The sequence below is a fragment of the Leucopleurus acutus genome (genome assembly GCF_964270905.1).
Source record: "Leucopleurus acutus genome assembly, chromosome: 18".
In the NCBI taxonomy this organism is placed as follows: domain Eukaryota; kingdom Metazoa; phylum Chordata; class Mammalia; order Artiodactyla; family Delphinidae; genus Leucopleurus; species Leucopleurus acutus.
This window is the reverse complement of record NC_139160.1, coordinates 23,142,864-23,161,805: the sequence shown is the minus strand read 5'-3', so window position 1 is coordinate 23,161,805 and position 18,942 is coordinate 23,142,864. Positions and strand designations below refer to the sequence as shown.

Below are 18,942 nucleotides of genomic sequence, written 5' to 3'. Positions count from 1 at the left end.
AAGTGACTTTTCCAAAATTAATACATTTTAGATAATTAATTATATAAAGAAATCAAATCACACATTCAATCAACTATATAGTTATTGAGCACCCAGCTCTGTGTTTGATGATAGAGGAAATACAAAGATGAATTCGATATGGTTCTTGCTTGTATAAGTGTAGAGTCCGTCACAGTCTGTGAGATACATGATAGCCTAATTATATAAAGGTATAATGTGATATATCTACAACTCAGAAACACAATATGGAACACAGAAAATGATAAGGCTGCAAAATAAAAGAAACAAGATACAGAAGTCGCTATGCAATTATTCTATATTTACAAATAAAAGGCATTGACATTAATTCCAAACAAAACTCCAATACACAGTAATATGCATGTGTGCACACAGGACAGAAAACACACAAATTGATTTTAATATCGGAATAAAACTGTTCGGCTTTTCTTTCTGTTCCCAGCTGCATTAGAATGTCTACTGTAGGGCCAGGATACAATTTTCCATTATGAAATGCAAATATCTCCCTTCAGCTCATGTTGCTGTCAAAGATATCAAAGCTTCTCTATCCCAGTGGAAGAAAAGGAAACCAAGAAAGCTAGGGAATGCGTGTGTTTGCGATGTATATGCACGTGTACACGTTATATATTTCTATGCAATATGTGTATACTTAATATATACCTATACATATATAAATATACATGCAATTCTTTGCATATATTTTCTCTAGTTTTAGGCTAGTAGGTAAGAAAGTGACTTGCGTAGTTCAACACGCTAGTTGACTGGTACATATACCACAGTACAGCGACCAAATAAAGACTAAGCTAATCAAGAGATGGAAACCAGTTTAAAATTTTCAAAAACATTGTTATGGCATACACAGGAAGAAAGAAATTACACATCGATAGTTCAAAAGAAGTCAATCTACAAAGGAGTAAATTTACAAAGCAAGTAATGTTTGTGTGCTTCCTTCCATGGAAGAGAAGAAAATGACTATATTTCAAATAACTATATTATGTTATGCAAGCATCTGGAAAGGACTTTCACTTCCTAACAGCTCTAGCCAACAAGGATATGGGCTGTTGTCACTTGCGGAGAGTTACTGGAGGACAAGCCTTGATCTGTCTGAAGTGACATCAATTACCTTGTACAGTGCACAGTACAGGCAGAAGCAAATATTACAGTTTTTGGAAACAATTATCTACAAATTCTCTCACCTCTAGAAACACTGTACACACACACATCATAAACAAAGCACTGGAACGAAAGCTCCAGGAGGGCACGTACATCCCCAGCACCTACGGCAATGCCTGACACGTAATAGGTACTCAATACTCCATGCTACCATTAATCTCTTCTGGGATTTCCAGAAGCCGCTAGGTGTGAGGTCAGGTGCCTCTCACCACTCTTCAATCCAGTCCCTATAAAACAACTTGGCTGACTTTTTTTCTCTTTTAAACACGAGTCGGAGGTTGCTTCCCTGTTTAAAATTCTTCAGTAGCCTGCACTTCAAATAAAATCTGTACTCCTTGCTTTGGCAGGCAGGATCTGGCCCCAGCCAACCTCTCCAGACATATGTTAAGTACCAACCTGCCAACCCGCCCCATGCCAACTGCCGCTTCTTGCCCATGCATACACCTACTTTCATTTCCTTGAAAGAGCCAAGTTCTTATCACCTCAGGCCTTTCCACAGGGAATTTTCTGCTTTTAGAATTTTCTCATCGTCCCAAATTCGCCCTTTCTTCCCTCCTGCTACCAGGATAATTTTCATTTCTCCTTGGGGTCTTAGGCCGAATATCACTTCTTCAGGGGAACCTTTTCTGAACACAGTCCAATCCCTCTGAGCTAAGTCAGGCTCCCATCCCTCTTTTGTAACAGCCCACAACTGTCATTATATAATCACCTGCACAGCTATTTGGATAACATCTGCTTCTTTAGAAATGTGTATCTCCACAGGAGCATCACCTGTCTGTCATGTAAACTGCTGTTTCTCTAGTGTCTTGTAACACACGCTGTACCTTAGGAACTTTCAGTAATATTGTGGTGAATGAATGAATACACCAGTGTACTGTCCTGCCTGCTGTCCTGGGGAGAAAAGGGTAAATAACCGTGGAAAGTATAGCAGAACTGTCAAGGAGACATGAAATCAGGTACATACATTGTGAAATATAAGTCAAGGGCCTATTTATTTTCTGACACTTGATAATGAGAAATCTTTCAACAAGATGGAAAATGAAAACAAAAGAGGACCAAGCATCATCCTTTAGAGAGTCCAACTACTAAGACCAGGCTATCTGCATCCCTTAATCATGCCTGTGACAGAGTGTCACCATCAGTATCTGCAGGGACTAAAGAAAGGAAGTTTGCTGGCCTGAGTATAATTTTCATCTTAAAAACGAGTATGGGGGATGGTTTATCATCAGAGAGTCTATCTGAGTGTCTCTGTGCGCTGATGAGATGGCTTCAGGTATAGATCCCTAGGTTACATTTTAAAGTCTCTGACTGCTTCTCTTATTTCAAACCTCGAAGTCCAGCAACAGACAGCAATCTAGTGGGTCAAAAGAGAGGGCACAGATGAATGAGCTAGTTGGAGATGCAATTAGAGGTTAGGCTGAGACCTGCATGAGCAGCTGAGGGCCTGTTTCTCATTTCACAGCAAAAGTGTAACTAGGAGAGATAGGAGTCAATGGCCATCCATGTGCTGTGACTGCCAAAGCTACACCTCCATACCCGCTTCTTTCATGAGCTCAGGACCCTTACGTGTGACTGATCACCACGTGTTTCCTTCAACAGCTTCTTCATATTCAACACAGCCAAAGAGAAACTCGCCATCTTCCCTCACCCTTTGCCCTTCCAGCCTTCCCCATCTCAGTCAATGACTCCACCATTTACACAATTTCCAAAGCTAGAAGCCCAGGATTCTTTACCCGCCTTACGTTCCACATGGACTCAGTCATCAATTCATGGTTTTTTTCTATGATTAAATGTCTCATGGGTCCCTTCAGTTCTGTCTCTACCACCATGATTATTATTGCCATCATTTTCTCTTACCTGGGAAACTGCTACAGCCTCCCATCTGATCTCTTTGCTGCCAATCTTCCCTCATTCCCATCAGCTGTCTGTAGGACTTAATAAAAGTGCTCTGTAAAACTACAGCTCTAGATTCCACATATAAGAGATATCATATGATATTTGTCTTTCTCTGACTTACTTCACTCAGTATGACAATCTCTAGAGGAAGGATAAATTGGGAGATTGGGATTGACATATACACACTACCATATATAAAACAGACAACTAATAAAGTCCTACTGTATAGCATAGGGAACTCTACTCAATACTCTGTAATAGCCTATATGGGGAACAAATCTAAAAACGAGTGGATATAAGTATATGGATAACTGATTCACTTTTGCTGTATACCTGAAACTAACACAACATTGTAAATCAACTATACTCCAATAAAAATCATAAAAAAACCAAAACAAACAAAAACTACAGCTTTAATCATATGACGCTCCTGCTTACTGCTTTTCAGCGATATCCTATAGCACCCTTTATCTGCTAGTGGCAGAACCACTTACGTTGATTTGTATTTGCTTATTCCCTCTTCTCTATTTCCCCCACTAGGGTCTAATACAGGAGAGTGAGGTCTATGTCTTTTATTCCCAGTATTCAGTATGTTTGGCTCAATAAATCCCAGTTAAAAGAGTGATGCTTCAGGAGATGAAAGGATTTAACAAATGCCTCTTCATATCTGGGCATACTGAAGAGGATAAAGTTGTTCCTGGGAGGATTAAACAACCCAACAAGGAAACTAGAGAAAAAATATTCTGAGGAAGCAGAGTGGAATTAAAATGAGTGGGGGAGGGCTCCCCTGGTGGCACAGTGGTTAAGAATCCACCTGCCAATGCAGACGACATGGGTTCGAGCCCTGGTCTGGGAAGATCCCACGTGCCGCGGAGCAACTAGCCCCGTGAGTCACAATTACTGAGCCTGCGCGTCTGGAGCCTGTGCTCCGCAACGGGAGAGGCCGTGATAGTGAGAGGCCCGTGCACCGCGATGAGGAGTGGCCCCCGCTCGCCGAAACTAGAGAAAGCCCTTGCACAGAAACGAAGACCCAACACAGCCAAAAATAAATAAAATTTTAAAATGAGTGGGGGCATCCGTGAGTCGGAGAGAGGAAGAGGACAGAGAGGGGACTGTCCCCATGGGTTGTAAATCTCAGCTCTCCCCAGAGTGGCAGAGAACAGAGGCGCTGAGAGCAAACTCAGAGCTTCAGGAGAAACCACAAGGTAGGAACCAAGGAACAACTCGGATACCTGTGAGAGGGAAGAGGTCTTTTAAGACCTCTCCAGGTTAAGCTCCAGGTTAAGACGTGATAAGGTACGGGGCACTTCCACAGCTAACAGGGAGGTGTGATGCCTTTTCCGAACATGTATTTGAAATACAACAAATGGCACACTGAGAAACCTGGGGTAAGAGATACACGTCCACTTAAAGTCAGTAACAGCTAAGGACAGATTGCTGACATTAGGAAAGAAAACTTCAAAAGGTTTAGAGCAAAGCAAGGTATAATCTCACAGTCAGAGAACGCCCAGGAAATATTACCCGGTCCCAGGCAGGCCTGGGCAAGCAACTTAACACCTGGGGACTCAGCTGCTGCTTTCCAAGCTTTCCAGTTGAGGATGATAACTCTGGAGAAGAAGCCAGGGTATATAGGAAGGGAGCAGCTGGTCACACAGATGGTGTCAAAGCTCGGGATTTGCTATTCTTGGTTTCAGCTGATGACACCAGAGGTGGGGATCGGGGCGCTCCTGAAAGGAGACAACGTGTATTGTAGGAAACTGGGAAGAAGCTTTCAGGCAACACCAGACCACGTGAGGATTATTTTGAAACTTGAGATTAGGCAGTGACACTGTTCAGTGAAAACACAAACAAACAAAATTGTAAACTAGATCGCAAGGAAGATATCATATGTGGCAAAGAAAGATGGATGGTCCTAGAGAGGGATCTCCACAGTTGATGGGAAAAGTCTGGTTTAGATGGCTATATTCTAGTGCCTTATGAGATCCTAATAGATATTTTTAAAAGGCTAAATTATGTCTAGGGGATCCTACCTAAGAGATACCACTCTTTTAAACTGTGCATTGCACATTAGCACAGTAAAGGCTCTGAGGAACCCACAAAGAAAGCAACCTACTTGTGTTAAACCCAGAATTTGCCATGCTTGTTAGGTCACGTAAATACTTGCATGACATCCACCCTACCTAACAACTGTGGGACACTGATATTCCAACAGGCCAGTTTAGGAAACCTGGATCTATACCAATGCAGAAAGAATTGATAATTAAAAAAAAAAAAAAAAAACAAGAAAAAAATTTAAATTCCACAAATCTTAAAGTATGAGGAATAAAATAAACGTACAATACCATAAGGAGGGAAATATTAGCTCACAGACAAAGGAGTACTTTGAGTATGGGATTTAGTATACCAGTGTACCAGTAGAATGGTGTATTTTGGATAAAAGAAACAAATTCAATGTAATGATCTCAAGTAGCACTTCATATGAAGAAGGTAAATGGGGACTTTCATGAAAGTGGGAATGGGACTGTGGTGGGGAACATGTGGGTGATGATGAAAGGGGAGGAAAATGAAGGAGGTGTAACTGTGGGAGCTCACAATGACCCACCAAAATGGCGTGATATGGCAGCAAGAACTGCATCAGATTTCCTGGGAAATCCTTTGGATTAAAATCAGAGGATATGAAAAATGTGTGCCTTGTTTGGCCGATAATTTTAATCTCTCAAAAAATAGTAAAAAAAGTAGTAAGGAAAGGGATTTAGTGTCAATTTAATTTTAACAAACACGGGAAGAGGCGTTGGTCATTTAGAAATACCAGAAACTTTGGCAGAAGGCCAAGCGCACATAAAATCCAGCCTCTTCATAATTCAGTCAGAGACATTTTCGAGGAGATTTCTTGGAAAGAAGGATACACTAAATTATCTTTATGTCCCTTCTGAGACATTAAAGGTTGCCTCCAAGAGGCACCAGCATGAAAACTGGGCCAGGAGCAACATTCTGTGGCTCTATGACTATGGGAAAAAGAAACAAAGAGCACCACACATTGGGTACAGTAAAAAGATACTTTATATAAATATACTATAAAGCTATAAGAATTGAAACAATGCGGTGCCAGAATAAAAAGAGATCAGTAGTACAGAATAGGTATTTCAGCAACAGATTGAATATACATAAGAATTGAATTTCTGATAAAAGAAGGAAGCACATTCACGGAGGCATGGCAAATTAGGACTATATATCAACTGTAGGGAGTGGGCAAACCTTTCTGTATTTAGAAATGAAATAAGCATAAAGGACTCATAAAGGAAATGTTAAACTTTTTTTTTTTTTAAAGGAACAATACTAAAGAGGCAAAATACAGACTGGATAAATATTTTTAGAAAATAGGAACGTCAAGATTAAAATGCTTAGGGCTTCCCTGGTGGAGCAGTGGTTGAGAATCTGCCTGCCAATGCAGGGGACACGGGTTTGAGCCCTGGTCTGGGAAGATGCCACATGCCGCGGAGCGACTGGGCCCATGAGCCACAACTACTGAACCTGCCCATCTGAAGCCCGTGCTCCGCAACAAGAGGGTCCGCAATAGTGAGAGGCCCGCGCACCGCGATGAAGAGTGGCCCCCGCTTGCCGCAACTAGAGAAAGCCCTCGCGTAGAAACGAAGACCCAACACAGCCAAAAATAAATATAAATTAAAAAATTTTTTTAAAAAAGATTAAAATGCTTAAAAGTAATGACCAAATACAAGCTAATAAAAAAATCACCCAGAACCCTATGTGATAAGTGGATATAGTATGAAAGTAATAAATATATTTACAAAAGAGTAAATATGAATAGAAAATAAATGCAGGAAAATGATACAATTTAAAAGGAGTAGTTATAAAATAATTTAAAGTAAAATAACAGGATGCCATCTTTGTATATCAAGTCAGTAAATATTAAATATATGTTTATATTTTGGAAATTAATTACCAGTATTTAACAAGAAAGTTAAAATGTTCATTTGTTTTGACCAACTAATTCTACATGTAGTAGTCCATCCAAGCAAAATAATTCTAATTGCTGCAAAGCTCTACGCATAAAAAAGGTTCACTGCAATATTATTTGTTGAAAAACATCAAAAGGAAGGAAGGAAGGAATAACAGTTCATGTTTAATGAATACTTACTATGTGTAGGTACTACGCAGTTATTGTACGTGAAGTTATCGTATTATAATCTCACAACTGTCCCAGGAAACAGATACAATCATCATTTACAGAAAAGGTAAAATGTTTTTACATACTTGAAGAGATTATGTTCTCCCAAGAAACTTGGTTAGTAAGAGTAAAAAAATGGAAATAGCTTAAACGTAAATACAGGAAAACTGTGGAAGAGTTATTTAATGGATTATTCTAAAATTTTAATATAAAACTATAGAAAGGAAAAATAATTTAGGATAAGGTACTAATAAAAATACACAATAGAAAATTTTATATTTAATAGGATTCAAATATTTGCATAGAAAAAAGACTGGAGGAAAACATTTAAACACTCACCAAATAAAACAGGACTTGACCCTGAGAGAGGGTCAATAAAGAGAGTCTGCTGGCAGCCCTGAGAACAAAGCAGAGGGTACTTCAGCTGGTGGATGAGGGGAATGATGAAGGATGCTCAGGAAGAGCGCAAAAGGCTCAGACACAGTTGAAGCAGTCTGGCTAATACAGGAGATAGAGAATGTAATTCACAGTAGATACGGTAAATCTTCTATAACAAGTAGGGCTGTAATTCTTTTCATGGTAAGTTACTGGGAAAATCATAAACTGGTCATGGTTAAAACGTCAGAAGACTCAAAATCATAAGAAAAAATCATGAATTATTGAGGCTGTGGCTTACTCTGGAAGGCACACAACACTTTCTGAGAGGAGCGGGAGGTGGAGACAAGAGTAAAGTAATTTCTGCTATAGGAATATTTCAATTAGGCAGTTGAGAAAATTTGGGCAGAAACATACAAATCTCTGCTCTCAACTTATTAGAAGGGAGTATCTGTCTAGATTAGCTTTAGGGAAAAGGAGTCCAGATAAACGCATGTTCAAACCACAGAGAATGTCATTTTACGTACATACACACACATCCCATAGCAGACCAATCTTCAACTGTATGAATTTTATAACATTTTGGAGAATTTTATAAATATCCTAAGTATAATGCTTTTAACTCAATATTTGACTTTCCTTTTTCTGTTTCTCGCTGTCCTGTCTCCTGTCCTCTCTTCTCATGTTCTTTGTTATATTAAATAAGAAACCACATATATATTTATATATGTATGTATGTGTGTGTACATATATGTTTGTATACATGTGCACACATGCATACACATTATATATAATTTACTACAGCTAGTTTAGACTTTTACATGTATGGTCCATATTGACAAAAAGAACAAACACAAACAACAACAACCAAAACCCAAATGTTTGGTCATCTCAACTCAAAGTACACAGGTTCGTGGGCGTGAAACTTAGTAACTCTCCAAAGGCAACTGGTTTCTACTTAATGCATACCGTCTACCCTCAGCTAACTTGATGCGCAAAAGTGAACTGTTCTTCTGACATATGACAATGACCACACTATAATAACTGTTGCTTCTCCATTGCAAATATTGGGAGAGCAGGGACCATGCCTATTTTGTTTACTGCTGGAGCCACTGCACGAGGACAGTGTCTCAAAAAATGTGTTGAGTGTGTGACTCCCTCTTGCGAGAGCACAGGAATCACAACTAAGTGTTGAACCATCATCGACAGGAAGACACTGGAACTCACCAAAAAAGATACCCCATATCTAAAGACAAAGGAGAAGCAGCAGTGAGATAGTAGGAGGGGTGCAATCACAACAAAATCAAATCCCATATCCACTGGGTGGGTGACTCACAGACTGGAGAACACTTATACCACAGAAGTCCCCCCACTGGAGTGAAGGTTCTGAGCCCCACATCAGGCTTCACAACCTGGGGTTCCAGCAACAGGAGGAGGAATTCCCAGAGAATCAGACTTTGAAGGCTAGCAGGATTCGATTGCAGGACTTCGACAGGACTGGGGGAAACAGAGACTCCACACTTGGAGGGCACACACAAGGTAGTGTGTGCATCGGGACCCAGGGGAAGGAGCAGTGACCCCATAGGAGACCGAACCAGACCTACCTGTTAGTGTTGGAAGGTCTCCTGCCGAGGCAGGGGGTGGCTGTGGCTCACCACGGGGACAATGACACTGGCAGCAGAAGTTCTGGGAAGTACTCCTTGGCATGAGCCCTCCCAGAGTCTGCCATTAGCCCCACCAAAGAGCCTGCAGCTTCCAGGGCTGGGTCGCCTCAGGCCAAACAACCAACAACAGGGAGGGAACTCAGCCCCACCCATCAGCGGACAACCAGATTAAAGTTTACTGAGCTCTGCCCACCAGAGCAACAGCCAGCTCTACCCACCACCAGTCCCTCCCATCAGGAAACTTGCACAAGCCTCTTAGATAGCCTCATCTACCAAGGGCGGACAGCAGAAGCAAGAGGAACTACAATCCTGCAGCCTGTGGAATGAAAACCACATTCACAGAAAGACAGACAAAGTGAAAAGGCAGAGGACTATGTACCAGATGAAGGAACAAGATAAAACCCCAGAAAAACAATTAAGTGAAGTGGAGATAGGCAACCTTCCAGAAAAAGAATTCAGAATAACGATAGTGAAGATGATCCAGGTCCTCAGGTCCTCGGAAAAAGAATGGAGGCAAAGATCGAGAAGATGTAAGAAATGTTTAACAAAGATCTAGAAGAATTAAGGAACAACCAAACAAGAGATGAAAAATGGGAATGAAAAATGAAAAACTGAAATGAAAACTACACTACAAGGAATCAACAGCAGAATAACTGAGGCAGAAGAACAGATAGGTGACCTGGAAGACAGAATGGTGGAATTCACTGCCACGGAACAGAATAAAGAAAAAAGAATGAAAAGAAATGAAGACAGCCTAAGACAATATCTGGGACAATATTAAACACACCAACACTTGCACTGTAGGGGTCCCAGAAGGAGAAGAGAGAGAGAAAGGACCCGAGAAAATATCTGAAGAGATTATAGTCGAAAACTACCCTAACATGGCAAAGGAAATAGCCACCCAAGTCCAGGAAGCGCAGAGAGTCCCAGGCAGTTTAGATAAACCCAAGGAGAAACACGCCGAGACACATAGTAATCAAACTGACAGAAATTAAAGACAAAGAAAAAGTATTAAAAGCAACAGGGAAAAATGACAAATAACATACAGGGGAACTCCCATAAGGTTAACAGCTGATTTCTCAGCAGAAACTCTACAAGCCAGAAGGGAGTGGCACGATATATTTAAAGTGATGAAAGGGAAGAACCTACAACCAAGATTACTCTACCGGCAAGGATCTCATTCAGATTCGATGGAGAAATCAAAAACTTTACAGACAAGCAAAAGCTAAGAGAATTCAGCACCACCAAACCAGCTCTACAACAAATGCTAAAGGAACTTCTCTAAGTGGGAAACACAAGAGAACAAAAGGACCTACAAAAACAAACCCAAAACAATTAAGAAAATGGTAATAGGAACAAACATATCGATAATCACCTTAAATGTGAATGGATTAAATGCTCCAACCAAAAGACATAGACTGGCTGAATGGATACAAAAACAAGACCCATTTATACGCTGTCTACAAGAGACCCACTTCAGACCTAGGGACACATACGGAATGAAAGTGAGGGGATGGAAAAAGATATCCATCCAAATGGAAATCAAAAGAAAGCTGGAGTAGCAATACTCGTATCAGATAAAATAGGCTTTAACATAAAGAAAGTTACAAGAGACAAGGAAGGACACTACATAATGATCCAGGGATCAATCCAAGGAGATATAACAATTATAAATATATATGCACCCAATATAGGAGCACATCAATACATCAGGCAAATGCTAACACCTATAAGAGAGGAAATCAACAGTGACACAATAATAGTGGGGGACTTTAACACCTCACTTACACCAATGGACAGATCATCCAGACAGAAAATGAATAAGGAAACACAAGTTTTAAATGACACAATAGACCAGACAGATTTAATTGATATTTATAGGACATTCCAATCCAAAACAGCAGATTACAGTTTCTTCTCAACTGCACACGGAACATTCTCCAGGATAGATCACATCTTGGGTCACAAATCAAGCCTTGGTAAATTTAAGAAAACTGAAATCACATGAAGCATCTTCTCTGACCACAATGCTATGAGATTAGAAACCAATTACACAGAAAAAAACGTAAAAAACACAAACACATGGAGGCTAAACAATACATTACTAAGTAACCAAGAGATCACTGAAGAAATAAAAGAGAAATCCCAAAATACCTAGAGACAAATGACAATGAAAACACAATGATCCAAACCCTATGGATGTAACAAAAGCAGTTCTAAGAGGGAAGTTTATAGCAATACAATCCTACCTCAAGAAATTGGAAACATCTCAAATAAACAATCTAACCTTACACCTAAAGGAACTAGAGGAAGAAGAGCAAACAAAACCCAAACTTATACGGTTAACTAACGTTAAGTGAGAAGGAAAGAAATCATTAAAGATCAGAGCAGAAATAAATGAAATAGAAACAAAGAAAACAACAGCAAAGATCAAAAAAACTAAATGTTGGTTCTTTGAGAAGATAAACAAAATTGATAAACCTTTAGCCAGACTCCTCAAGAAAAAGAGGGAGAGGACTCAAATCAATAAAATTAGAAATGAGACAGGAGAAGTTACAACAGACACCACAGAAATACAAACATCATTAGAGGCTGCTACAAGCAACTCTACGTTAATAAACTGGACAACCTGGAAGAAATGGACAAATTCTTAGAAAGGTATAAATTTCCAAGACTGAACCAGGAAGAAATAGAAAATATGAACAGACCAATCACAAGTAATGAAATTGAAACTGTGATTAAAATTCTTCCAACAAAGAAAAGTCTAGGACCAGATGGCTTCACAGGTGAATTCTATCAAACATTTAGAGAAGAGCTAACCCCCATCCTTCTCAAACTCTTCCAGAAACCTTCACAGGAAGGAACACTCCCAAACTCATTCTACGAGGCCACCATCCCCCTGACACCAAAACCAGACAGAGATACTACAAAAAAAGAAAATTACAGACCAATATCATTGATGAATATAGATGCAAAAATCCTCAACAAAATACTAGCAAACAGAATCCAACAACACATTAAAAGCATCATACACCATGATCAAGTGGGATTTATCCCAGGGATGCAAGGATTCTTCAATATATGCAAATCAAACGATGTGATACACCATATTAACAAATTGAAGAATAAAAACCATATGATCATCTCAATAGATGCAGAAAAAGCTTTTGACAAAATTCAACACCCATTTATGATAAAAACACAGTGGGAAACTACCTCCACATAATAAAGGCCATATATGACAAACCCACAGCAAACATCATTCTCAATGGTGAAGAACTGAAAGCATTTCCTCTAAGATCAGGAACAACACAAGAATATACACTCACGCCACTATTATTCAAAATAGTTGTGGAAGTCCTAGCCATGGCAATCAGAGAAGGAAAAGAAATAAAAGGAATACAAATTGGAAAAGAAGAAGTAAAACTGTCACTGTTTGCAAATGACATGATACTATACATAGAGAATCCTAAAGATGCCACCAGAAAACTACTAGAGCTAATCAATGAATGTGGTAAAGTTGCAGGATACAAAAATTAATGCACAGAAATCTCTTGCATTCATATACACTAACAACGAAAGATCAGAAAGAGAAATGAAGGGAACAAGCCCATTCACCACTGTGACAAAAAAGAATTAAATACCTAGAAATAAACCTACCTAAGGAGGTAAAAGATTTGCTGTACTCAGAAAACTATAAGACACGATGAAAGGAATCAAAGATGACACCAACAGATGGAGAGATAGACCATGTTCTTGGATTGGAAGAATCAATATTGTGAAAATGACCATATTATCCAAAGTAATCTAAAGATTCAATGCAATCCCTATCAAATTAGCAATGGCACTTTTTACAGAACCAGAACAAAAAAATCCTAAAATTTCTATGGAGACACAAAAGACCCTGAATAGCCAAAGCAATCTTGAGGAATCAGACTCCCTGACTTCAGACTATACTACAAAGCTACAGTAAACAAGACAATACGGTACTGGCACAAAAAAGAGAAATATAGATCAAGGGAACAGGATAGAAAACCCAGAGATACACCTATGCACCTGTGGTCAACTAATCTATGACAAAGGAGGCAAGGATATACAACAGAGAAAAGACAGACTCTTCAATAAGTGGTGTGGGGAAAACTGGACAGCTATATTTAAAAGAATGAAATTAGGACACTCCCTAACACCATACACAAAAATAAACTCCAAATGGATTAAAGACCTAAATGTAAGACCTGGCACTATAAAACTCTTAGAGGAAAACATAGGAAGAACACTCTTTGACATAAATCACAGCAAGATCTTTTTTTGACCCACCTTCTAGAGTTATGGAAATAAAAATAAACAAATGGGACCTACTGAAACTTAAAAGCTTTTGCACAGCAAAGGAAACTATAAACAAGATGAAAAGACAACCCTTAGAATGGCAGAAAATATTTGCAAATGAATCAGTGGACAAAGGATTAATCTCCAAAATATATAAACTGCTCATGCAGCCCAATATTAAAAAAACAAACAATCTAATCCAATAATGGGCAGAAGACCTAAATAGACATTTCTCCACAGAAGACATACAGATGGCCAAAAGGCACATGAAAAACTGCTCATCATCACTAATTATTAGAGAAATGCAAATGAAAACTACAATGAGCTATCACCTCACAATGGTCAGAATGGCCATCATCAGAAAATCTGCAAACAGCAAATGCTGGAGAGGGTGTGGAGAAAAGGGAACCCTCTTGCACTGTTGGTGGGAATGTAAATTGATACAGCCACTATGGAGAACAGTATGGAGGTTCCTTAAAAAACCACAAATAGAATTACCGTATGACCCAGCAATCCCACTACTGGGCATATACCCAGAGAAAACCATAATTCAAAAAGATACATGCACCCCAATGTTCACTGCAGCACTATTTACAATAGCCAGGTCATGGAAGCAACCTAAATGCCCATCGACAGACAAATGGATAAAGAAGTTGTGATACATATATACAATGGAATATTACTCATCCATAAAAAGGAACGAAATTGGGTCATTTGTAGAGACATGGATGCACTCAGAGACTGACATACAGAGTGAAGTAAGTCAGAAAGAGAAAAACAAGCATTGTATATTAACGCATATATGTGGAATCTAGAGAAATGTTACAGATAAACCGGTTTGCAGGGCAGAAGTAGACACACATATGTAGAGAACTAATGTATGGACACCAAGCGGGGAAAGCGGCGGGTGGGGGGTGTGTGGGATGAATTGGGAGATTGGGATTGACATGTACACACTAATATGTATAAAGTAAATAACTAATAGGAACCTGCTGAAAAAAATGCATAAATAAAATAAAGTAAAATAAATAAGTAAGTAGGGGGAAAAAAATGTGTGTTGAATGAGTTAAGTGAATACTGAAGCCCTATGTATCTTTCCAGACAGCTCAGGTCCCACCTTCCCTCAGAGCCCCAGGCATTGATCCTTCTGGAAAGTAACAAACCACCTCTTAGCACCTGATTCTACACATTATTTTTATTGCTGTTTTTTGTTGCTGTGTTTTTCAGTTTGGGGAGATATGCTCCCTCAACCCTCGAGGACACTTATATATATATATTTTTTCTATTTCCCAAAGCACTTGTTACAGGGCACATGGAAAATCTGCAATAAACATGTGTTAAATTAAATGATCAACTCTTTCAAATGACCTTCTACTTTGTGACATCTCCAAACATTTTCTATATTGAATACACGACTGTTATTACTATTTCAAAGTGTGACGGAAAGAAAACAGGGAATGCAGTGTCAGTTGAGTTGGGTTTCTAAGTTCTGCCACTTCAGTGCTGGACAAGTCACCCAAACCCTGGACCCCTCTTTCCCAGTTTTTAACATGGGAACATGAACAAGAGCCACGCCCACCGTAAGTGTACACCTGTCTCAAAGAGACGGCTGTGGAATCAAATGGCGTAACGTCTATGGAAGAGTTTTGTAAATTGGAAAGCAAATATTAGCTCTTCTATTTACCCATTTAAAATACAAAATTGGTGTTGCAGTGCCACCGGTGAGAGATAACCGCGTGTGGCTTTTTCTGAGAATGGCTATTAGGCAGAGAAGCAAGGTGATGAGAAGAATCTCAGGCATACAGCCTGCCTAACCATGCCCCGGTCATCAGTCCCAGACCAGGCTCAACACCTGCGCGTGCAAAGACGGCCAAGGCACCTGTCGCCCACACCCAGTGGCGTGGTTGCAGGCATCTTCCAACCCAAGAGAAAGCTTACCTGACACGAGCTGCTGTCCAGGCAACCCCACGGGAACCATGCCCAAGTTATTCATAGCGGTGGCCCAGGCGGTGGGGTCCGTCACTGACATGTTCAGCTGGGTCGTGTCGATTGCGAGACTCCCCAAACCATCAGCTGCTGTGATGGGGTAGCGGGGAAGAAACTCTGACTTAGAGTCCACAGGCAATGGTGTCTCTTTGAAAACAAATCGCATTTCTAGAGACGTGAGGCTTCGTTTAAGCACTTTCCCAAACCACAAAAAATAACAGCACTGTAACCTACAGCAGTGCTTTCTCCAGACGGAAACATAAAAGAGTTTCCAAATACATTCTGGGAGGAAACTGAAGGACATGCAGTTTATATTATACACAGCATGCCATTAAGGAAGTACCCCTGGAAAAAACTGAAGAATCTCTTCCTTCTCCAGGTGAAACATTAGTTAAGTTCCCCGGTGGAGAGGCAAAGCCAGAGGACTCTCTGGGTAAAACAAGTCAATTGGCTTAGAATAAGTAAGTTTACCTGTTTCCGAGAGTAATTCTGAAGTAGACACACCCTCTAACCGTCTAATAAAATCTCTAAAATCAGATGTCAAGCAGTCAAATTGGTCCTGACTGAATTTATTAAGTGTTACCTTGTAACACATTCCGTCCTTTACAAACTATTTACATACGTACATTAAGGAAACGCAGGTGTCCTTCTAAAGTGACTCCCAAAATATTTCTTATAAGCACAGGCTTTCATCAAAACGAAATAAACAAATAAATAATATTGAAGACAAATAGCACAGAGCTTAAAAAAAAAAAAAAAGGTCAGCAAAATAAGTTAAATTTGACTGAATGCTCTTTGAGGTTCACTAGTTCCAGAGCCTGGTTTCTTTGAGGAGCCCAGGCTCCTGGTTCAATACTTATTTTCATGGAGGGGGAGGCTATCCACTAAGACGCAACATGCCTTGTTTGTGTTCAGTGCTGGCCACCGACATTTACCTGCAGCCATCATCTGAGGAAGCTGCTGGGGACACTGTGTGATGCTTTCAACGCCGCCTGCATCTACGATTGAATTACGAGCATCCTGAGGGGCGGGAGTGCTTTGATGGCTGAGTGCAGGGTCCCCACGGAGATCATCGGATTCTGCAAAAGGGGAAGAAGAGCAGCGCGGTGAGAAAGTGTCATCGTTAACCGGGGGAGCTCTCCTGGGAAAAACTGTGGTCTATTCAAAATCAACAACAACAACAACAACCAAACAAATAAACGACAAAGAACAGCTTTCAGTGGGAGGCACAGAGGCGAAGCTGCATCCTTCTCTGGTCTGGTCTTGGAGACCGGGAGATGTGCGGGTCAACTGTCAAACCACCCGGAGCAGGGCTGGATGAAATAAACAGCCTGTCTGTGGAGCAGCTAGTGCCTGGCCTCCTACTGAAGAGACTTCACAAACGGGACTTATCAGACCCTCACAGCCTGCTCCGCACATGACACATCAATGGAGAGGGCAGACTCGGGGCTAAATGTGATTATTTTTAAGTTAAAAAATTAATTGATGTTGTTATTCTCGAAGACGGTCGTCTGTGAAATGTATTCAGAGAGGGAGAAAAAGTTGAGAAGAGGGAGAAAAAAAAGCAAGGAGCTACTCCCCGTGAGATTGGTAAAGAGTGTGCCCAAATTACAATCGTCAGGAAAGGCAAAAGGAAAGAATGGCGTGCTGCCCACCCGTCGAAGAAGACGCAGAGGGTGCTGGGGCAGCAGAGGAAAAGCATTTGTTTTCTTAGTTCTATGACAAGATAAATTTAACTGGCTGCAATTTGTTTGGTCTGAATTTTCCTGAGAATTGCACAGCTTATATAGAAATGTATTTTTAAGACTTTTCAAAGCACCTTTCTGAAAAAGACAAAAAAACAAAACATTACTTAAAGTTACAAAGGGTCCCTCTATGTTGTACCATTTATAAGATGCTATGCCTTCTCTCCATCCTTAAAAATGCAAAGACATAGCATCCCTACGTACATATTTTAAAAGCACTTTTACCAGTTCAAGACTGGAAGACAAAACACATCACTTGGACGGCTGATCTGGGAAGTTTGAATTTTAAGTAGACTGGCAGAACAACTGAATTCGAAGTACTTATCTTTATTTAGGCACAAATTTAGAAATTTTTTTCAACTGTCTTTCTGCTAATATATATTTTAGAATTAGTGTTATAGTCTGTCAGTGTATCTAGTGTGAAGTTTGGCCCTCTTATGGTATGCTCTTTTATTTCTTTGATTCTTAGGTGCAAGAATCAGTGATCCTTTTGAACACTGTATTCTCAAAAAAACCAAAAAACATACCAAAAAACCCTTACTGCCAGGTGAGTATAAGTTTAATTCAAACGGAAGCTCAGGTTTCAGTATCTCAAGGATAGGTGGATATTGAGCAAATCGTTTCTATGGTCTCCACAAATCCCTAGCCCTCAGACACAGGGGAATGAGAGATGGTGGGGAATTATTTCCAATAGTCTATCAGGAAGATAAAACACCTTCATCAAGAAGTAGTGAATGATTTCAACTTTGGGAGCAACGTGTACTCAGGACGAACGTTTCAAACCTCGCAATTAGACTCTACCACCCAAATAAACTCAGAACGTGTTTATATATTATATGCATCATTTATCCCAGGCAGTGGATGCCATCAGACAAAGAGATTCTCACCATATAAAATACACCCAATAACATCAATACATAGCTAACCAAAATGCCTGCCCTCTAGCTAGCCACAGACCAGCAACAGTTCTGTGGTGAAACCTCAAAGCATTTTCCTCTCTCCACCTCCGGCCATTTCAGAACACCAAAGCAAAGTCAGGCTACAACGTGTTCGTGCTTTTGCTCAAATGGCCCAGGAGGAGAGGCGCTTGAGATCACTGCAAGGTCACTATTTGTCTTACTGATCTCCCCAGTGAAGTTCAGTTGGCTGGTTCTTTTTCTAGCTCAAGTTCTCCCCAAACTGGCATTAATGACAACTTTTTTTTTCTGTCCAATGAGTCTGCAGTTCTGGAACACTGTATCAGAGAATATCCCTTTACTTTGTAGGCTTTATGACTTGTGCCTGACTGGCCATGTTTCACTTTGCCTTTATCACTACAGTATTTTAGGGGTGGTGGTAGCTCTCCTTGGCTTTATACCTGTTCCAGTGTTAGTTTTCACTTTAGTGACTGTGGTATTACTACGGGGAATCGAGTGTCCTGGTGGCCCTTAGCTTCTACCCACGCTTTCCATCTCCATTTTAAGACTGATACCGTTTCACCGAGAATAGTAACAAAACCACTATTGTTTCATCACAAAAGCAAAAAAGCAAAAAGTATTGCTTCCTTGGCAAGCTGTGGTTTGTAAACCTGAAT

The 18,942-nt window shown here is 40.1% G+C and overlaps 1 protein-coding gene across 1 annotated transcript in view; it reads right to left on the bottom strand.

The window, feature by feature from the left end:
• The window catches only part of ENOX1 (ecto-NOX disulfide-thiol exchanger 1), a gene marked incomplete at its 3' end in the record, with an annotated part of 213,887 nt that extends 197,214 nt beyond the window's left edge, over window positions 1-16,673 (bottom strand). Inside the window, exons 1-2 of the mRNA XM_082859621.1 lie at window positions 16,560-16,673; window positions 15,577-15,714 (exon numbers count right to left, since the gene is read on the bottom strand). Of these exons, the coding sequence (XP_082715747.1) occupies window positions 15,577-15,714; window positions 16,560-16,572 (151 nt within the window). The 5' untranslated portion in view covers window positions 16,573-16,673. The remainder of the gene's footprint in view (window positions 1-15,576; window positions 15,715-16,559) is intronic.
• Window positions 16,674-18,942: the final 2,269 nt, after the last annotated feature.